This window comes from Cyprinus carpio, chromosome B24, assembly GCF_018340385.1.
Source record: "Cyprinus carpio isolate SPL01 chromosome B24, ASM1834038v1, whole genome shotgun sequence".
NCBI classification, from domain to species: Eukaryota; Metazoa; Chordata; class Actinopteri; order Cypriniformes; family Cyprinidae; genus Cyprinus; species Cyprinus carpio.
Window position 1 is genome coordinate 7,782,587 of NC_056620.1, and position 23,487 is coordinate 7,806,073.

The 23,487-nt window shown below is 37.6% G+C and overlaps 1 protein-coding gene across 1 annotated transcript in view; it reads left to right on the forward strand.

Moving 5' to 3' along the window:
- The first annotated feature begins 4,773 nt into the window (after positions 1 to 4,773).
- The window catches only part of gli3 (GLI family zinc finger 3), a 36,423-nt gene continuing 17,709 nt past the window's right edge, over positions 4,774 to 23,487 (forward strand). Inside the window, exons 1-6 of the mRNA XM_042751897.1 lie at positions 4,774 to 4,877; positions 8,939 to 9,003; positions 11,132 to 11,456; positions 16,668 to 16,854; positions 19,403 to 19,516; positions 21,050 to 21,190. Coding sequence (XP_042607831.1) covers positions 4,774 to 4,877; positions 8,939 to 9,003; positions 11,132 to 11,456; positions 16,668 to 16,854; positions 19,403 to 19,516; positions 21,050 to 21,190 — 936 coding nt within the window. The remainder of the gene's footprint in view (positions 4,878 to 8,938; positions 9,004 to 11,131; positions 11,457 to 16,667; positions 16,855 to 19,402; positions 19,517 to 21,049; positions 21,191 to 23,487) is intronic.

The following is a 23,487-nucleotide window of genomic DNA, read 5'->3' on the forward strand; positions in this document are numbered from 1 at the left end:
AGTCAGAACAGCCAGCATTGTAGTCTATTCTCCCAGGATCGGGAAACAGTCCTCCATAAAATGTACTGCACACATCTGAATATTTGGGTTGTAAATACAACTTAACCACTGATTTCTAGTTGTGTCCTCTTTTGGAAGACCAAATAAAGTAGTTTTGCTTTCACAAGGAAACACACAGCATCTCCACAACATGGCGGTGACGGCAACAGCAAGAATAAAAGTTATGCCTTCTTTCTTTGCATGAACATTTGGGTGGCATTATGCAAATCTTCCCATATCGTGATGTAGACATGTGGGGGCATGTTAGAATGAGCCGTTTTAGGTAGGCGTGGTTGACTCTTAACTTTTATAAAGAATATCTCTTTGGATTTGATACTTTAGTCTTTGCAACATAACTGGACCAAATATACACTACTATGAAAAATTTTAGGGTCAGTCAATTAAAAAAAAGTAAAAAAAAAAAAAAAAAAAAAAAGGTATTAAAAAAAGGAGATTAATACTTTTATTCAGCAAGGATATTGAATGGATAAAAAGTGATAAAACTAATTTATGCTCCGTTTCCAAACAGTTAAAATTACAAATAAATACATACTCTGAAAGTGCTCCACAAGTCATGTGTGATCATATTACTGGATCCTCAAAATTGAACGGGAGAATGCACGTTTTAAACAGCTTATTGTACAAGTAAGTTAAGGCCCCGGTATACTTCAAACGAAGTTCGTTTTCGTTCTTCGTTTGGGGGCAAAAATAAGTTTGAAAAGGCTGAGCGACAGTATACTGTTTTCAAACATTCAGACACCCCCGAGCTGCTAGAGGCGGGGTGTAGATTAATGTAAACATGATTCATGACGCTTGCGCTTATGCCCTAAACACAACGATGAAGTGATAAAGTGTAGGCAACCTAGGTGAGAGACGGGCACCAATGGTCAGAATAATATAGACAAAAGAATAATGATTAGCAGCAGTTCAGAGTCAGGTATCATGTTTGCAATACAAAAGCCATAATCAGTCCTTTATGGGAAGTGTGAATGTCTCTTAGTCTGTAAAACTTTATCATGATGTGAAAAAAAAAAAAAATTATCAGTTTGCTACTTTATTTTATTAGTGTTCATTTATTGTATTAAACTGGATACATTTTTACACCTTTATATATTTCATGTGGTGTCATGATTTAATGTTGATAAAAACAAAGGTTTGTTATTGTATGTTCGTTTGGCATTTAATTTAATGTATACCCTTTAAATTTGCTTATTGAAAGAAAAACAGCAGCAGCAGTATGGTGTAACATTTATTTGAAACACATGTATTTGGTTCTTGCTACCTTATATCTTTACTCTTTCCTTTCATTCGTTTCATGGCTTTGGAAAACTTGTCTTGGATGTTTCTCTACCTCGCTTTTTGCATAACTCCAGGTCGTCGACACCAAGCTTCGTTGCAATTTCTTTCTAGGAATTAAATGCTTTCTCTGAATCTTTAAAGTCTCTCTGTGAGCGATCGTACAGGTGCGGATATATCTGTGCCAGCTCAGCTATTCGACACTCCAGTGTATTCATGTTGCAAAAAAAAATGCAAGTCAAAGAAAGTGGAGTTTCAGAACACACCCACCGATTAAGTAACCGCCACGGACCAGTGGCAACGCAAAGGTGTTTAGGAGCCTAAACGAACTCCCCCAGAAAGTTTGCTTTGGTTAGCTGTTTCGAACTGCCGAAATAAAATCAAAACGAGCTTCGTTTCGGCCTGGTTTTGTTCAAAATCACGTGATATCATTTCGTTCAATGCGCTGTTGCACTGTAACACACACACATAGACAGTAGCTCGTACATCACGCGCAGATTGCGTGCACACAGAATCATTCAGCGCAGAAATGTATTGTCAACACTGTTCTGTGATTTCTCAATAAAATAGCTCACAAACTGAAAAGTTCTATAATTTATTTCTTAATAACTAATCCCACATCGTCACTACTAGTAGAGAGACGCTGCCAGGTAGAATTAATTCACATACGAAATCGCTCTTACTAATGCGTTCATATGATTGTAATCTTTACTGTGCTATTTTATCTGTATCTGATTTAGAATGAGCAGAAATCTGTGAGAAATATAATGACCCAAAGACAAAAGAACTGATAAAAATGAGCTGTTATGTAAGTGGATGTACATTATCCCGCTTATTGCATGGCTACTTGCCACATAAGTAAATAATTAGACACAAAATATTGATTTGAGTTGAAATATTTGAACGCAAAGCTTCTGTGAACACAGGAAGCAAGCGGCAAGTTCAAACCAGACGGACATTTAAGGGAAATGGTTCCTTACTTATTACACAACATTTCACCACATAAATAAGGCAATAAAAGAATTAATATGAAAATGTTTTAAAATATTACAAGTTTGTTAGTTATCTTATAATCCATTACATCGTACAAAACAATCATAGCAAAATGGCAGCAGCTGCGTTTTGTATGAAACGAGAGAGCAAGTCCGCAATACCAGGATGAAATAAATAATCGTACACCATTTTGAATCCAGTTTTAATATTTTATTAGCTAAACAAACGCAACGCTTCCACCAGCTGTGTCATATGCCACAGCTTTGCACAAGGTGTATTTTACAGCTCCAGGCTTATGTGCATTAATGACGTCATCAGTGACTAGTCGACTTCGACTCTACTTTCATCACATAAAAGTCGACTTTAAAAAAACGTTGTTCAACCCCTTATACATACATGCAAATCTTTCCTTCTAAACCATTTCAGATTAATTAAACTGGTTAAATTGTTCCATTGTCTTAATGTTTTCAAAAAGGGGGGTAAGTGTGCACAGGGTGTATGCAAATTAGTTATTTTGAAATGTAAATAGGAAATTAAAGGCACAGTGATTTGAAGAGAGGTCAGGTGGACTGGCCTGTTAGTCTTTGATGAGAATGCATTTAGTCAGCCTGTCACCGGCGTCCCTGTTCCTCACAAACTAATTAAAACTAGTCAAACTTGCATGGCTATCAGAAAATTAATTGCTATTAAGTGGGAATTGGAATGTCCCACTATTCATCATTGGAGAAATCCTTTCTTTTATAGGACTGTTTAAGATTAATAGACTGAAATACAACAATTAGGGCCATTGTTTTCAAATGGAGATGTTGGCATCCCCCTACTTCAAATAGCCTGTGATTCGCCCTTAGTAACTCATCCTGTTTTAACAATGTGTGTTCCGTGTCAGCCAAATTAACACTTTAAAGCTCTGTTCATGATTTATAAACTCTGAGAAGGGGAGTGAATGAGTAGAAGTGCATAATCTAGGAGGTTTTGTTAATAATAGGGATGGGATAGCACAGTTCTAATTTAGAGCTCAGTATAATTACTTTTAGAGAAAAACTGATAAATGAAGGAATTAACCTGTCCTGCGTATGTGTTCAAGTCATGCATTTTTAATGATTTAGCTGCTAATTAGCCAATGTCAATTTGATTCTGCCTTTATTAAATGCCTCTTGGATCCTCTGTGGGATGTAGATGGATTTTTAATGTGGAACTATTGTTCCCTATCTGTCGGTCAGTACAAGTTATGTCGTGATGACATATGGGGTCTTACTTGGGAGCCAGAATCCTCTCTAATTAAGAGAAAATGCCAATGAAATTTGGCTGGTGGATTTTGCATACCTGAGCCACTCCCCGTGCATACAGGTATAAATAGGATGACTTTCAGGCCGCCCTTGCCCTATTATGGGAAGTAGGTATCAGGATCCTCAACTATCTCGAGCATGGCCCGTGTGCAGGAACAGTTGTGTGATCACAGGGACCAGGTGCTCCGATACCTCAACCATTTGGGGCTTTGGGTCAACTGGGAGAAGAGCAAGCTCTCCCCCATGCGGATAATCTCTTTTCTCAGTGTGGAGTTAGACACAGGGATTTTGATGGCATGTCTTACCAGCGAGCGTGCCCAGTCCATGCTGAGCTGCCTGAGTTCCTTCAGAGGCAAGACGGTGGTATCACTGAAATACTTTCAGAGGCTCCTGGGGCATATGGCATCCGTAGCTGCAGTCACGCCACTTGGATTGCTTTATATGAGACCACTACAGCACTGGTTAAACTCCCGAGTCCCGAGATGGGCATGGTGCTGTGTGATCTATGATCACGTCGCATGTCACAACTTGGCTCCCATCTCCTACTCTGGAATCAGATGTGGTGCAAGTCACTCCGTGCCTTCCACATTCTGGGGGAGCTAAAATCATGCGTCTGACACAGTTTCACGACAGCTTACGTCCCCCGTAGAATGGTGACTCCATCCTGAGACGATCCAGCTGATCTGGAGACGATTCAGGGAGCTCAGGTAAACCTGTTTGCCTCCCACGAGTCCTCCTACTGCCAGCTGTATTACTCCCTGACCAAGGCCCCCTCGGCACGGACGTCCTGGCACGCAGCTGGCCTCCGGCCTTCTCACACTCACCCACGACACCCCCTATCAAGAGATTGAGGTTTAGGGACGCAATGCCTTCCCACACATCTCTGGTCGGTCCCTTCAGGGACACAGGGAGTCCTACCATGATGAGCCAGAACGCTGTGTTTTCTGGGCCATCCAGCAGACTTCCCACCGCCACACCACCCTGATGTATGTCGATTGTCCCTTTGGGGCCACTCACACAGAGTTTGGGAGCATGGCTCACACTGCCCAACCCATCCCGCTGGCTCATTCGGACAGTCTGACTCGTCTAAGTGATTCAGTTCGCCAGGTGACCCCCCCCATGTTCAGCAGCATCCTCAAATCTTTGGTGGCAGTCCGAGATGCCTGTCCTCTGCAAGGAGATTGCTGTCCTATTGGGGAAGGACGCAATCCCTCCAGCCGAGATGGTGTCGGGGTTTTACAACCCTTACTTCATTGAGCCAAAGTAAGTGGTGGCCTCCGGCCAATCCTGGATCTGCGAGTCTTGAATCAGGCCCTTCACAGGCTTCCGTTTGAGATGTTGACGCAGAAGCGCATCATCAGATACACCCAGCTTCAGGATTGGTTGGCAGCGACCGACCTGAAGGACACTTACTTTCATGTCTCTGATCATTTCACAACTCGCCTGCCATCTCCTACTCTGGAGTCAGATGTGGTGCAAGTCACTCCGTGCCTTCCACATTCTGGGGGAGCTCAAATCGTGTGTCCGACGCGTTCTCACGACAGCTTACGTCCCACATAGAATGGTGACTCCATCCTGAGATGATCCAGCTGATCTGGAGATGATTCGGGGAGCTCAGGTAAACCTGTTTACTGTATTACTGACCTGACCAAGAAGAGTTGGAGCGTAGGCTGTCACCCTCCACCTTGAAAGTGTATATGTCTGCTATCACAACACATCACGATGCAGTGGTCGGTCCATGGGAAAGCACGATCTCATCGTCAGGTTCCTAAGGGGTGCCAGGAGGTTACATCCTCCTGGGCCTTCCCTGGTGACCTCCTGGGATCTTTCTGTTGTCCGGGCTGGACTTCAGAGGGGTCCCTTTGTGCTGCTGCATTTAGTCGAACTGAAATGCCTGTCTGCTAAGACAACACTCCTGCCCGCGCTTACTTCCATCAAGTGGGTCGGAGACCGCCAAGCATTTTCGGGTAAGAAGGCAGACCCAGCCCTAGCATTACTGTATCCCGTAAGAGCGCTTTGGATATACATGGACCACACCTGGAGCTTTAGAAGCTCCGAGCAGCTCTTTGTCTGCTGTGGAGGTCAGCAGATAGGGAAGGCTGTCTCCAAGCAGAGGTTGGCCCACTGGATAGTGGATGCTGTACAGTGTTAATTTTGGCAGGCATTTTTGATTTAGTCTTAGTCTTTATCTTGAGACGAAAATGCTTAATATTCTCAGTCACATTTTAGTCATTTGAGTCTTTCATAGTTTTAGTCGACGAAAAATCATTGCATTTTTCTCAACTTTTAGTTTTTACTTTTAGTCAATAGTTTAACCAAACTGTAGTTACCAAAATTTATTTTGGTAGCTATTTTTATATGTAATCTTTAAACTAAAATAATCATTAATTCTTCTCTCTTTAGACCAAATCAATTAAGCTTATGAGAAATTTGAATCAAGGACTGAATTTGGAAAAACTTGAATAAATTATGAGAATTTAAATTTTTGGGTGAGCTATCCCTTTAACAGTAGTGAAAAAGGAGCAACTTATAAACATATTATTATTATATATTTAAAAAAAGAAGAAGCACAATAAGACAAATACAATACAGATACAAATTAAACACATTTTTCAGATACAGTAGGTTTTACTTAACATGTATAGGCTACATTTATTTAACATCTTTTGTTGGCTAACATTAATGACAGATAGGTATTTAATTTGTAATGCTGTCCTTTTAAGACGGAAGACATGCATGAAATACTGACACACGTTCAGTTTTCACCTACCTGTTCACGTTCACTTAATCCATAACCTACTGTATTTACGTGAGATACTCTACACGATAAACATTTGGACTGCTGTGTGTGTATTTGAGTGCTGAGAACTGATTGCGCGCTGTATATGAGAACTGAGGAAGTGGAGCGTGGAGCGCGCGCGAGAGAGAACACTTCTATCAGCACGATTCCACCTATCCCACCTTCACTAACTTTAAGTTAATCGACAACGAATTGTGACTCCCGGGAAAAATGGGACGTCTGGTTACCTTATCCCTACCCTTCACTAGTTCACGTTTTATTAGCCTATCCATCCACTATACTGACTAGATATGCAAACGTCCCTTATCTGATCGCAATCCAATGACAGGGACGCACATTTTGAAGGACAATAGCCTATAGGATGCATTTTGAATGTCTGGTAGTCCTCAAATAACATTATAGTCCAGTCTCGTCTAGTTAACGAAGATGCGGCATAAATTTCGTCATAATTTCATCATAAGATATTATTTTTAGCTCGTCAACGTCTCATCTTAGTCACAGAAAAAATATTTGAATATTTTTCGTTGTTGTCTTCGTTAACGAAATTAACACTGATGCTGTAGTAAATTAGCTCAAAAGGGAAATGTATATAAGTAATTACAATTAATTATGATTAATTACAATTATTTATATGAGCTGCCAGTAGTAACTGTAGCAGAATTAAATTGCCATCAACTAATCTGTTCGTCCAGCGAACATAAAGCATAATTTCATATCAACATGCAAACATATCAAACAAACATACATACTCTCATGTGTGCATACAAAAGGGGAGCTAAAGTGGATGAATGAAGCCATTAGAGAAACCAGAGAATGCAGTTATGGAAAGAGTCAGTTAACCACCTAAATAAAAAACCATCAGTGCTGTTTATAATGGGGTCTATATCTTATTCTAAACCTCTGTTTTATTTAGTTAAATGTACGATACTTGCATTGCCTTGGCCTGGAATGAGCGTCGGGATGCAGTCTCGGATGAAAGTCTTGATGGTTTTTAGGTTCTGGAATTCCAAAGATGTTCTGATTGGGAGTTTCTTCCCAGTGGAAAGTGAAAAAGATCTAATAGAGACATCAGCTGAGATCCTAGGATCTTTGGCGAATGGAAAGTCAAGGCCGAGGCCTGGCAAGAACTTAGGGTGTCCTTAAAGGCTAGCTCAGCATTCCCATCTTTTCAGAATCTATCAGACCCACCGACTGAAGGTCGGTCACTAATGTGAGGCCTTTAAGGTCTGAGAAGATTCACGCCTCTCAGGATGGGCTTGTCCAATGAGAAAGGCTGAAATTCCAAGTGGGAGTTTTGAAATACTGGAGAGTTTTACAGCAAATTTGTCTGAGAGCATGGTAATTTGCATATGGAACTCGATTAGGTGTTAATGCAAAATTACTAAAGATTCTTAGAACACTAATATTTTGCCTATGTACCAACATATAATATACAATCCCATTTAGATCATCAGAAGATGAATTCATAGATACTAAACATGGTAAGATTACACAAATGAGTGGTTCTATCATAAGCATGCATAAAACAGTATACAATTCAAAAGACAATATACAAGACAGTAACAACATACACAATGACCTGAAGTATATATGTTTGTACAAAGAAAGGTTTTCCTATGAAATAATTAGAGAAGAGTCCATTTTTATGAGCATTATGTGTCTGTTTTAGAGAGAACCGAGTAGGAGGAAGAATCTCTCTACATACTTTTAGGTCATAAAAGTTTATCTGATCTGGCTGAGGGGTCTTGGTTGCCATGGTAATCCCAACGCCCCAGTGCAAATTTGCTGACCTTGGCACCCGAAGGGACCAAAAGATGAGTACATCGCTGCTGGAGATAGCCATTCTGCTGTTCCTACCACAGAAAACCATTTCTTACAGACATCTGTAGAGCTGTGGGCTGGGCGACACCGAACACCTTCAAGATTCTACAGCCTCTGCTTCAAGCCGTTTTTTTCCCCATGTGTTGGGTAATAGGTAATTGGCGGGAAGGACCGGTCGATGTCATGCTTGCTGCACCATTCCCCCTCACACTGGGATGCGAGTGCCTTTCTCTCCCAGTCGAGTTCCCCAGACAGCGAAACCTGGTCGAGCATCCTCCAGCACCCCTGGCAGTCAGACTCGGTGGAGCAGTCTTTCACGAATGTTGAAATCCCTTCTCTTAAGAAATGATTTTCTGTGGTAGGAACAGCAACATGGCTATCTCCAGCAGGGATGTACTCACCTTTTGGTCCCTTCGGGTGCCAAGGTCAGCAAATTTGTGCTGGGGCACTGGGAAGGTTACAACCTTTGCATAGCACCTGTCTGACACGCTGTGGCTTGTCAACACTAGCAACGCCATAGGGTTGTGACAGGGTTCAGGTTGTGGCGCTTTACATAGACCCTATATGTCGTCATGACATAGCTCGTAGTGACCGACAGATAGGGAACGTCTCAGTTACGTACGTAACCCTCATTCCATGATGGAGGGAATGGAGACATTATGTCCCCATGCCACAACCTCCAACCGTTGTCCTGGCTCCTCAGCATAAAATCTGATGAGTGGATGCACCTGTCGCCTATTTATACCCGTATGCACGGGGGTGGCTCAGGTATGCAAAATCCACTAGCCAAATTTCACTGCCATTTTCTCTTAATCAGAGAGGATTCGGTCTCCCAATTGTCACCCCATATGTCATCACGACATAACGTCTCCATTACCTCCATCAGGGAATGAGGGTTACGTACATTTTTTTTCTTTTTCCCCACTTTTTTTTTCTACATTCACATTTCCATTTCCATTTCCATGTTTGACCAAGCATGTAATATTTACTTATACTACAAATCAGCAATTGTTGTCTGATTGGAATGTTTTGAACACTTCTTTAGTGGTTTGGCTTTTTGACCCATCATGGTTAAAAACTAGTCCAGTGGTTCTCAACATTAATAGCTCCAAGGCCCCTTATTGTCCACAAAAATATTCAACCAGTGAGAACCACTGAACTAGTCAAACTGTTTTAACAAGCTTAATCAACTTGTGCCACTAATAAACTAGCACTGAGATCTGCATGACTGGTTAACTGCATGACATTTTTTCTTATTGACGAGTGTAAGGTATATTGTGTACTTTCATACTGTTTTTGGCTTTGTTTACCTATCATAGTTACAACAGTCAAACTTTTAAACTTGCTTAATATACTGTACCAGTATTGCTAATCTAATATATCAAAGCCTGTCAAAACCTTGATCTAGCTAGTGATAATCTTAAATAACCTATTTATTTATTTATTTATTTAATTGACCAGTAAATTGTATGTTTTGGCCAATTTCATACTTGTTTTGCCTGTCATGCTAATGCTAGTCAAGCTGTTTTGCTTAACTAAAAAACTTTTGTCAAAATTAAACCAGCATTGCCGATGTATAACAAGTTAAGTTAAAAACTGGAAGACTAAGCTTGTTCATACAAGCTTAAATTTCCAGTTTAAAACATCTTTTTGCATTTGTTGTTCTACCAGCTTAAACAGCTCATGTAATAAATAGACCAGAATTGCAGCAGGAAAATCAATATGGCCTTATAGACCGCACATATTATTGTATATAAGTATGTATTATAATGTGTATAGTATTGGTGCTTAAGTATGTGGATTCATGTGTGTGTGTGTGTGTGTGTGTGTGTGTGTGTGTGTGTGTGTGTGTGTGTGTGTGTGTGTGTGTGTGTGTGTGTGTGTGTGTGTGTGTGAGTTTGTGCTTGTGTCTATTTACAAAGTCTTAAATCACAGTTCTAAGCAGAATGCCAGCAATGTGGTAAGATGTTCCAAATGTGGGAATACAAACACACACATACACACGCATAAAGTGAGAGAGAGAGAGATTTAAATGTGAATGACAGACCCTGTAATCATTGTATGTGTCACACAAGAAAGAGAGAAGGGAGAGAGTCAGAGAGAGAGAAAGAGAGAGTGTAATCTTGTTTTGTTTGCGTGCTTTCTCTTAAAAAATGTACAGAACAACTGAAAGAAAAAAATGAGTCACAAAGTCATTGTGTCACTCCACACAACAAAAGACCACCATCCCCCCGCACCCCTCTCTTCCCCTCCCCCTTTCATTTCTCACTCCATTTCTCCCTTCTTTCTTGTTTGTGACATTCGCCAATGAAAAGACAACAAAAGTCATTTCTTAATCTGTAGGTGCCAGTCATTGTGCGTGAGTGGAGGGCCTGTCTGCGTTCGATCTGCTTTCTAGTGAAAGCTTTTCAAAAACAACCCAGTGCAGTTCCATTCAGCATTAACACACTATTCAACCCAATTAAGTGTGATTCAACATCACAGTGATGCTACCAGAAAGCAGTGAAAAACGTGGAACTGCAGTCCTATGTGTTTTTCCAATGTGTAAAAAAAAATTGCATGCAATGCAGAAAATGGTCATTTTTGAATGCATCAGTTGGGCTGTGGTTATGTGTTTTTATGTGTTTTAGAAGATGGTCATGATTAATGTTATGTTGAGGTTTTTGTGTGTTTTTTTCTATATGATTATTTGCGAACCAGAAGAGAATGGGAACTTTTATGGAAATTATGTCAGTACTTGACTGTAATACTCTCCATTTCTCCCTCTACCGCTCTTTAAATAAATAATTAATAAATAAATAAAATTCTTTAAAAACACTATTAAATTCAATTATTAAAGTAATTTCAATTCAATAAAAAGAAATTGAATTAAAATAAATGAAAAATAAGTAAAATATAAAAATAAATAAAAATGATGATTTGATTTCTTTTTGTGCATGTTGTTATATCACCAGTTTTAAATACATAACATACTTTGTTCTTTCTCTATTTTCTCTCTCTGTCTGTGTCTTCTCAGCTTCACGATTTCCAAGTCCTAGGCTCACAAATCGCCCCAGCAGAAAACGACACCTTCCCAGCTCCCCTTCCCTGTCTGACCCCAGTTTTGACCTGCAGGCCATGATTCGCACCTCGCCCAACTCTCTAGTCACTATACTTAATAATTCCCGTTCCAGCTCATCCACCAGTGGATCCTATGGACACCTCTCAGCTGGTACTATCAGGTATGTACTACAATGAATTTTTTTTTTTTCTTTTTTTAATTTTACAAAAGTGTATATACTTCTTTCTAACAGACCTTAAAGCTGGATTTTGCATTATTTTAATTAAAATATATATTTTTGTTAATATATCAAGGGAATTGTATAGTTTTTGTCTTACATGAGATAAGCAAGTCTTAATTTCTCACTTGATGGGTTTTAAAGTATAGTTTACCCAAAATTCTTAATTTATTCATCTTAATGTCATTCCACACTTGGGCACTGTTCCAAGTATGAAAATAAAGAGAGAGGTATGTATTGGAACAGACAAGAGGCAAGAGAATGGGGAGAGATTCTGAGAAAGAGATAGAGAGGAAAATCAATCCATACTGTAAGTGGACACTCCAGGGCATCCTCAGAAGCAGAGTGATGAATGAACACTGGACGGCGAAATAAACGAGAGAACATAGAGAGCGCTATTAGGAGGAAGCGTGTGAGCATATTCCTCCCCTCCTCCCTAACACTCGTCTGTCTGATATGCATCATCTGATTAATGTTCTCTCTATCAGCTAAGAAGAGCTTTACCCTAAGACTGCCGCCATGCAATCGCTCACATTGGAAAGGAGGAGAGGAAGGGGGAATGACGAATGAAAGGGTCATGAAGAGGGGGACAGAGGAAGAAAGCAAAGTCTGGGCTGAGGACAGTAACACAAGCTGTAATGGGAAAGAGAGAGAATCTGTTGTGGATGAAGTGAATAAAACTGACCCATTCACTTTCTCTGAGGTGTAACTCATGAGCAGTTCAACCTGAGGGCGTTCGCTGACCGTCCTGCCTTCTTATAACATGTTTATTTGTTTCAAAGATTAAATAATTAATGTTTTTCAAATGAACCCACTTATATGGGGCACAGTCGATTTGGTCAGTTCATAGCAGGAGTCCAGACAGACATTAAGTGGATAATAAAGCGTTTGTCACAAGGGCACAGCTGATTTGGTCAGTTCATAGAATATTCAGATACTGATCAACAAAATGGATTGAAGGCTTATCAATGCTCCTTTAATTTGGCATATCTAAATTTGTCCCAGTCACAAGACACTGCCATATTGTGATTTACTTACTGCTCTCTGCCAAAAATAGTAAGCTTACCTTTTTTCTTGAAATAAGTACATCTGTACAAGTACATCTGAGTTGTCATAGTGCTCAATTATTATTTTTTTTTTTTTTGGCACACTACTGCACTGCTACAAAATTGTATAGATGGACACTATTGTTAAAAAGTTTGGGGTCTGTAAGATTTTTGAATGTATTTACATTTATTAAATCAAAAATACAGTAAAACTGTTAATAGTGTGAGATTTTTAAAATAACTTTTATATTTGTATCTAAAAATATAATAATAAATATACTGTATATTTCTATGATGGCAAAGCTGAATTTTCAGCAGTCATAACTCTAGTCTTCAGTGTTAGTGATCCTTCAGAAATCTTTCTAAAATGCTGATATGCTGCTCAGGAAATATTTCTTATTATTATCAGTGAGAAATTTTGTGCACATTTTTTCTCGATACCTGATATGGAACATTTAAAAGAATGGCATTTATTTAAAATAGAAATATTTTGTAACATAAATGTCTTTACTCTCACTTTTGATAAATTTGATGCAGTGCTGAAAAATTGTTTTGGTCGCACTTTATATTAGGTGGCCTTAACTACTATGTACTTACAACAAAAAAAAAAAAATAAGTACAATGTACTTATTGTGTTCATATTGTACTGCAAAACACTTTTGCTGCTATTGAGGTGGGATATGGGTAAGGTTAGGGACAGGTTTGATGTATGGGTGGGTTCAAGGGTGGGTTAAGGTGTAAGGGATGGGTCAACAGTGTAATTATAAATGTAATTACAGAAATTAATTACAGATGTAATTACATATAGGTATTTTTAAAAATAAAACTACAAACCCGATTCCAAAAAGTTGGGACATTGTATAAATTGTGAGTAAAAAAGGACTGGAATAATTTACAAATCTCATAAACATATATTTTATTTACAATAGAATATAGATAACATATCAAATGTTGAAAGTGGAGACATTTTGAAATGTCATGCCAAATATTGGCTCATTTTGGATTTCATGAGAGCTACACATTCCAAAAAAGTTGGGACAGGTAGCAATAAGAGGCCAGAAAAGTTAAATGTAAATATAAGGAACAGCTGGAGGACAAATTTGCAACTTATTAGGTCAATTGGCAACATGATTGGGTATAAAAAGAGAGCCTCTCAGAGTGGCAGTGTCTCTCAGAAGTAAAGATGGGCAGAAGATCACCAATTCCCCCAATGCTGCGGCGAAAAATAGTGGAGCAATATCAGAAAGGAGTTTCTCAGAGAAAAATTGCAAAGAGTTTGAAGTTATCATCATCTACAGTGCATAATATCATCCAAAGATTCAGAGAGTCTGGAACAATCTCTGTGCGTAAGGATCAAGGCTGGAAAACCGGGCCCTTAGACGGCACTGCATCACATACAGGAATGCTACTGTAATGGAAATCACAACATGGGCTCAGAAATACTTCCAGAAAACATTGTCGGTGAACACAATCCACCGCGCCATTCGCCGTTGCCGGCTAAAACTCTATAGGTCAAAAAAGAAGCCATATCAAAACATGATCCAGAAGTGCAGGCGTTTTCTCTGGGCCAAGGCTCATTTAAAATGGACTGTGGCAAAGTGGAAAACTGTTCTGTGGTCAGACGAATCAAAATTTGAAGTTCTTTTTGGAAAACTGGGACGCCGTGTCATCCGGACTAAAGAGGACAAGGACAACCCAAGTTGTTATCAGCGCTCAGTTCAGAAGCCTGCATCTCTGATGGTATGAGGTTGCATGAGTGCGTGTGGCATGGGCAGCTTACACATCTGGTAAGGCACCATCAATGCTGAAAGGTTTATCCAAGCTCTAGAACAACATATGCTCCCATCCAGATGTCGTCTCTTTCAGGGAAGACCTTGCATTTTCCAACATTGCCAGACCACATACTGCATCAATTACAACATCACGGCTGCATAGAAGAAGGATCCGGGTACTGAAATGGCCAGCCTGCAGTCCAGATCTTTCACCCATAGAAAACATTTGGTGCATCATAAAGAGGAAGATGCGACAAAGAAGACCTAAGACAGTTGAGCAACTAGAAGCCTGTATTACACAAGAATGGGACAACATTCCTATTCCTAAACTTGAGCAACTTGTCTTCTCAGTCCCCAGATGTTTGCAGACTGTTATAAAAAAGAGAGGGGATGCCACACAGTGGTAAACATGGCCTTGTCCCAACTTTGTTGAGATGTGTTGATGCCATGAAATTTAAAATCATCTTATTTTTCCCTTAAAATGATACATTTTCTCAGTTTAAACATTTGATATGTCATCTTTGTTGTATTCTGAATAAAATATTGAAATTTGAAACTTCCACATCATTGCATTCTGTTTTTATTCACAATTTGTACAGTGTCCCAACTTTTTTGGAATCGGGTTTGTACATTGTAAAAACATGTATGTACACAATAAGTGCATTTTACCAAATTATGAATTTAAATGTAAGTGCATAGTAGTTAAGGCCACCTAATATAAAGTGAGACCAAATTTTTATTTCAAAAGCAAAAACTAAATCTACTGATCCCAAACCTTTGAATGATTGAGTATGTGAAATGAGACATACTTTCTGAAATTGTATTTCCTCAGACTTAAAAAAATCAAATTATCACAAAATGGAATTGATTTATTTTGTTTGTTTGTTTGTTTGTTTGTTTGTTTTTGCATATGTTGTATTGTTACAGATTTTGCAGCATGTCAGAAAATCAGAAGTTGTTACATTTGAACAGTTTCTATATCAAACTGAAGAATGGATCTACAGCTATCGTTCCTGGTGATGTGTCACTCAGTTTGACGTCTGCCATCCAGCACTATTAGGAAACAACGTTACCTGGTTTGAGTGGGGGTCTTACAGAGAGAAAAGACAACAGAAATTGACCTCTTTCCTCCATTGGGAGAGATTAATCAGTGATTTGTTTTCGCAAGCTAATCAGTCATATCTCATGTGAACATGTGGGGACAGAGTTGGCAGGCAAGGGTCCAGGCTTGAAGAGTGATGAGACAGCTGCATGGGATGGCGTCTGGCTACATTGGTTTCATGTATGGGTGTAGTAGTGATTGTTGATGAGTGAGCTAGGTTGGAGTGGTCAGCATGCCCCACAATGAATGGAACCCCCTATGAATGTCTGTTATTGAACGTCAAGGCTTTATCTTTAAAGGACTGTGGCATCTATAGAAAGGGAGGTGATATATAGAAATTCAATACTGTGCTTAAATACAGCTTTTATTCGCATCAGGTGATTCTTCATTTTACATGAACAATCTTGGACTTTTTCTTAAAAGGGTTTATGTTTGTTGTTGTTGTTGTCATTGTTATTTATTAAGATGATCAGTTTAATACATTTTGTCTGTAATTTTTAGACTGTAATAAAAATGGTTTTTATTATTAAAATAATTGTATTGTTAATATATTTTTTTTAATTATTTTGTGTTATAAAATATTCTTGCATTGTACAGTATACACTACCTTTCAAAAGTCCAGGGTCAGTAAAAACAATAAATTCAGTAAAGAGACAATAAATTGATAAGAAGCAGCAGTAAAGACGTTTACGTTTTTACAAACATACTTTTGAACTTTATCAAAAAATCCTGAAAAAAAAACACAAAAATATGAAGCAGCACAACTGTTTTCAACTTTAGCAATGATAAGAAATGTTTCTTGAGCACCAACTCACATGAGAATGATTTTCTGAAGGATCATGTGACACAAAGGCTGTAATAATGGCTCCTGAAAATTCAGCTTTGTAATCACAGAAATGTTACACAGTTGTTTTAAATTGTAATAATATTTTGCAGTATTGTTTTTACTGTATTTTTACTGTATTTTATCAAATAATTGCAGCCTTGGTGAGCATAAACTTATTTAGTTACAAATCTTATTGACCACAAACTTTTGAACAGTAGTGTATCATAAATAATATTAAATGATGAATGAATATTCAAAATATTATATAAAAGAAGAGTTTATAATTTACCACATGAGCAAATTTCACTAATTTGTAACATGAACTTCATTTATTAATTTAATTTTAAAATGAATTATTCTATTTATTTTGCCTTATTTTTATTTATTTATTTTTTTTTTTTTTATTTTGTATGTGGCACTGCAAATGCATCAGCATCTGATCAATCGGCAACCGGGCATCGTAGGTTCTGCGTTTGGACACAGTCCACCCCTTGTGCACCCATCTCCTGCCTTTGCCACCCAGAGACCAGTTCCTGGCATTCCTCCCTCCAGCTTGCCACCTACAGAACGTTCCACAGCCTCAAATGACTCACAGGTCAGTTCTATTTTCGTAGAATTATTTTATTGGTTATTAATAAAAATAGTGGAGAAGATATGATGGAATCTAGTCAGTTTAACACAAGCTGCTCAGTTTTTCTGGAGGCTCAGTTTTTCTGGAGCAAGTGGTTCAAACCTTCACAAGTTAGAATACACAGTACAAAGCAGGAATACATTTTAAAAAATTAAGGAGATTTTCACTTGTAAGTTTAAACAAAATGCATTTTTAAATCATTTAACATGATTGCTTTTGGGTGTTCTTGTGTAAAACAGCAAAAGAAGTTGTTTAGTTCACACAATGATTTTCCTCTTCAAGGCTTAAATTTATTCAGCGCTTATCATCACAAATGCTGGTGCTATTTATTATTGTGTGTGGTTCATGAAAACACACCACCAACACGACAGCATTTATAAATACTAGAGAAAGTGTGGCTGCAGGTAGCCCTCCCTCACAGACAGGCCTCGTGGGAGTTTTTCCCTTGTGTACGTATAGTTTCTGTGTTGTGTCTCGATGTGGAGAGCCTGTGTGCTTGCCCAGAAGTCACCTTTGAGAAATAACACCCCGCTTGTTAGCAGCAAAAATCTTGCCACCTCCACCATTAATCAGACAGATACATTCCCAAACCTTCTCTTTGAAGGATGAGCATAAAAGTGTTTTTCTTCTACAAATTTTTCACCTGATTATGCTTTGTCCATTTATACTCACCAAGTTTTCTGGATTCAGATCTGTAGAGTGCATCATGTTCTTTTATCTGTCTTCGTATCAATTACTGTTTTCTCTATTTTTTAATTTTTTTATTATTATTATATTTTTATTTTTTTTGTGCTTCAGTAACAGTTAACTCTTAGTGTAATGGTGAATGAGTTTTCCTGAGATTTTTCTCAATGCCAGTCTTTCTTTTCAAGCCATTACAGCCTCGCTACTCTTTTCTAGATCAGTGTCATCTATTTCCCCCCTCTAACCCCAGAGACAGCACTAGCTTCTTTAATAGAAGGGCATCATGGAACATTTGTCTCACCATGTGGTCAAAAAGGAGCGATTAATAAAAAAGGAGAGAAGGTGTGAGCATTTCTCAAAATGACAGACAGAGAAATATCAGATCATTGTGTTTTACTGGATCTCTACGCACTTTAAGATCTAAAGTTATATACACTAAATGTGGTGTACAATATATTTCTAAGATTGTCTTTAAATTTATTAGCATGCATACTTAGGCTTAAGGGGGGGTAGTTCAACCAAAAATGAATATGTTGTCAACATTTACTCATCCTCATGTGATTAAAAAGCTGTATGATTTTACAGGGTTTATTGTTCTCTGCGAATACTGAATAAATGAATTTGCTCTACTATACTCAACTATACTCAAAACTCAATGCAGCAAGTTACTTTTCTGGCTTTGTATTGGGTAATATATATCAAATTTAGTACACATTAGTATACACGCTAATTAAAGAGTCACAAAACTGGCAATGAATATTTTCATGCACAAATGGTCATCAACCATGTGTGTATTTTGTGTTCTTTAAAAGCAAAAAAAAAAAAAAAAAAAAAAAAAAAAAACACCACCAAAAAAAAAAAATTAAAAACCCTCAGCACAGTTAAATGATTTGCTAGAGGAGTCTGGCAGAATGAACCTTTTTTTAGAGCCAAGGAATCCTGCTCTCTCATCCAAGGAATGTTACTTTTTTCTCTCCCACTGAGTGCTTTTTTTCTTTACTGGCTCTGGACAGTCGCAAGGGACTTCCCTTGGCAGAGAGAGCGAGAGGCAGTGAATGAGTGGATAGAGTCAGGTTATTGCTGTTTAGGGAGAAATTGTGAATAATGTCTGTGGTATTTTTGAATAATGTAAGCGAATATTGTCAATGAATAATGTTTTCTCTCTCTCTCTCTCTCTCTCTCTCTCTCTCTCTCTCTCTCTAAAGTAGATTTGTAATATATGCATATTATTACACTACCAAAAGAACAATCATTTTTTAGGAATGGTACCATGTTAATATCATGCATTTTCTACATGTGCCATTACAGTACCGTGTTATACTCTAAAGTACTGTGGTAATATCACTATTAAATAATACTTACTATTTTAAACATCACATTTTGGACAAACCATAGCAATACAGTACAGTGGTTTAAAGTCATGTACCATAGTAGTCCCATGTGAAAAGCAAGTGTGCTTAATGGTGCTGAATGTGCACTTTTTATTCACTTTTAGTCAAATCTCAGAAGTATATTTTAGTATACTTACAGATAATATACTACAGATAATATAATATTAATGAAATAAAAGGCCACTTTGATGATCATATCTATTTCTCTTAACACCCGTAATAAAGTGCATATTATGTACACTTTTAAAAAGTAGACATTGTCAGCTTGTCAGTACATTTAGTACTAGACTTTCACCATATTTGAAAAATAGTAGAAGTAATTATGAAATTACATATAAACACTTACACTTTCCACACTAATAAGTACCTATATTTTTTATGATTATTATTATTATGTGGTCATATTTTATACATGTTTTTTAAATATTTGCTTCTAGAGTAAACCCACCAGTGAGTCGGCTGTAAGTAGCACAGGGGACCCCATGCAGCACAAACGCTCCAAACTCAAACCAGATGAGGAGCCGCCCAGCCCTGGAGCCATTTGCATGCAGGTATGCGTGTGTGTGTGTATATATCCGTTAGCGTGCAGGTATGTATATGTGTATATATATGTATATGTTTATATAAAACACAGACACACTTGATAGACATATATGTATAGGGCTAAAAAGCACCCACACAACCTCAAGGAGACAGTTACCACACATGCACACGCAGCAAGAGCTTTGGAACCAATTATGTGACGTACTGTAAAGCTATTTATTTGCGTGTTTGATTTGGTCGCCTGTTGTGGCACTGCTTCAGATGCGATAAGCCCCATTGATCTCCACAGCTTCAGAAAGAAATTGTTTTTCTTTTAATCAGATGCTTAGCTAAATGGAAAAATGAAAGATGACACATTTTCTACAATGCCCCTTATAGCTGATGGTTGGATGACTGCAGGATGGCTTAAATGGACCTTTGTCTTTTTTTTTTTTTTTTGTCTTTTTTTCTCTGTGCTTTTATTGTTTTTCTTATTTATTTTTCTTCAAGCACTTTCCATGGCTTTTTTTTATTTTAGGAGTCATCATTCTCTCTCTCTCTCTCTTTCTCTCTCTCTCTCTCTTATTTATCGGACAGTGAAATAATTTTAGAACAGTGCAGCAGTGATTTAAAAGGGGTCTGAGTCTTCAAATGTCCCAAACCCCTTGTATATCTGGTTAAATTTAAACTGGTATTTTGGTAACACTTTAGTACAGGGACCAATTCTCACTATTAACTAGTCGTTTATTAGCATGCCTATCATTAACATATTGTTTGTTTATTAATACTTATAAAGCATTAATTCTGCATGACCATATTCTATATCCCTTATCCTACCCAATACCTAAACTTAACAACTAACTTATTATTAATAAGCAGCAAATTAGGAGTTTCTCTAGGCAAAATTGATAGTTAATGCTTTGTTAATTCTATTTCCAAAACTGTTAACACTTCTAGTACTTCTAAACAACTGCAAATTCTGCATAATGTGTGGCACTTACCAAGCAAAGTGCTCTTTCCAGGGCATTATAGGATTTGTTTTTTCTTTCATTTTTCGAGTGACTTATTTGTTATTACTTTTTGTTTTATGTTTTCTCAAGAGATTTTCCAAATGTCAGATGGAGAAGTTTAGCATTGTGTTAATGATACAAATAAGGTATGAGGACTCATCTGGCTGTCACATACTCAAAATACCTCATTTATCATCGTCTGCACTGTTGAATAATTCACATTTACCAGGCCACACATAAAATGTTATCCTAGAATGAAATAATTTCCTTTATGCTGCTGTAACACACATTAATATAAGTTTTAAAAATGACACTTTGCACTATCAGCAATAAATGGTGACAAAGCGACTGAATGTAGAAATGCATTCAAATTAGGGAATGCAGTTTGAAATGCAGTCGAACAGAAATTAAATACATGCTCATTATAGAAGAGGTATATTCAAGTTATGCATTCATTACATTTGTATTTTTTAATAAATAAATAATGACAAAAAAATGGGTAAGGTTACTGACCCATATGCCCTCACTTTTTGGCTGCATGTGTTTGTGCAGGAGCAAATTGATGGAAGGACGCTGGTGAAAGAGGAAGGTGATAAAGAGGAGGGCAAGCAGGAGCCAGAGGTGGTGTATGAGACCAACTGCCACTGGGAAGGTTGCTGCAGGGAGTTTGACACCCAAGAGCAGCTTGTGCATGTGAGTGGACACCATGTTTATGTTTCATCAATTGAAATGTTCAGTCACTTAATAGAATCATTCATGATAAGGCTCTCAAATAGGTGGAAAAGACACACACACAAACACCATAAAATCCTACATTTGGCTTCAGACATTTCATTTGTCACAGCCACTCCCAAGCTTAACCAGAGGGTAAACGGACATTAAAGCCCACTTTCTGTGTGAATAAATAAATGTCTGTTTCTTTCATTTATTTCTATATAGAAAACACAGTCATTCTTTATTTAATCTTTCTTTTTTTTTCCTATAATCCACACAAACACACACATTCAAAGAAACACACACCAACCCCAAAGACATCTGATAGAAAGATTCCCAGTTTTCCACCGCTGTCTATCCCTACTCTGACATGGCAATCCATGGCAGCCGTGCTAACCCCTATCTATAATTGAAAGCCTCCAGTTGGAATGGCCTGACTCCCACATTTGAAGTCTTGTCCTCAAAGCTTAAAGATCTCGACAATTTCTTGCCTGTGACTTTGAAAGAGGGATATAGGTACATTTTGCTATATGTAACAATTATTTTTAAGTTTTAGACAAAATCTCTCTCTCTCTCTCTCTCTCTCTCTCTCTCTCTCTCTCTCTCTCTCTCTCTCTATCTCTCTCTATCTCTCTCTACATTCATTTATTTTAATTTTTTTTTATATATCAAATTTTTTAATGACATTTATCCTATATTGTGTTTGTGTGTGTATGTGTGTACTTGTATATATGGTTTATGAGGACACAAATGTGTAATGACACTGGTACAACAACGTAAACATGGTTTATGAGGACACTTCTTGTGTCCCCATAAAACAAAAGGCTTTAAAAAAACATACAAAACGGTGTTTTATGAAATTAAATCGGCAGTAGTTTTCTGTGAGGGGTAGGTTTAGGTGTAGGGTGGGTGTAGGGCAATAGAAAATACAGTTTGTACAGTATAAAAACCATGACGCCTATGGAGAGTCCCTGTAAACCACAAATTAAAGTGTGTGTGTGTGTGTGTGCCTGGTATTTCCTACGTTATGTATAACATATAGTGTATAATAATACCAGTATATTTTAGCCTTGTGGGGACATTTATTTATGTATTTGTTTGTGTGTTTGTTTGTTTATTTGGTCCCATATTATAAATCATACAGAACTATTTTGAAAACTAAAATAGCAGGACGTTTTATGTGAGGAGTAGGTTTAGGGGTAGGATTAGGATAAGGCTATAGGAAATACAGTTTGTACAGTATAAAAAACATTGTCTATGGAAAACATGGAATCCAGTCCCCATAAAACATGGAATCCAGTGTGTAAATATCTTATAAATTTTCACAATTTTATTTTATTTTATTTTATTTTATTTTATTTTAGTTTATTTATTTATTTATTTATTTTTTTTTTTTTTTTTTGCTCATTAACCAACTGGATTCAACCAAGATTCCAAACATCTCATCAAATGTTTTATCAAACTTTTATATAGATTTACTAAATCATTGATGTGCTAGCAGTTTTTATATTGTTCAATTATGTTCTAAAATATCACAGTTATTTTGTTTCTGTGTCGCTGTATTTTACTTCTCCATGCATATCACAGTCTAATTTTAGGTTGAAATATAGTTTTTTTGTGATGCAGATGTGCGTTTCAGCTATGTGTAACATGCTCGCACCATGACGCATGGCTGGGGTCTTTTATCGGCACAGTTTTAGTGCTCTCGATAAGATAAATATCAAATCTCTGCAACTTAGCACACTTATCTGCTCTACACAGTCAGCATAAACCAGCCGGGTGTCAATTTGTGCTGATTTTTTTTAATTATTTTTCCCTTTCTTCTTTATTTATTTTTTTACTCATTCCTTTCTATTTTCAAACACTCTGGCCCTTATACCCGCACTACAGGTGCCTTGGTTCTCTCTCAGTCTTTCTCCTTACCTCCTTCTCAGTAGGGGTACTCTAAATTATAGGGGCTCTTTATTGTTGCTGATGCATCATGTGGGGTTGCTGCTAAAACAAGTCTGCCCAGTGGTGAATGAAATAGAGAGACATTAAATGTTTGTAACCCCCCTAAAAATTGTGATTTTTCCCTGTCGCACTTCTGAAGTCTTGACCTTCTTCGACCGTATCCAACCATTAAAATCATACAACAGTATACATTTTTTGGCATTATCTGTTGAACTGATATTCAATTTGCTGTAGTAAAATACTATTTTTAACTCATTTGAGAGAACTAATTTGTGTCATATTTAGCCCTATATCCTTTTTTCCCTCTAGAGTCCATTTGCTGT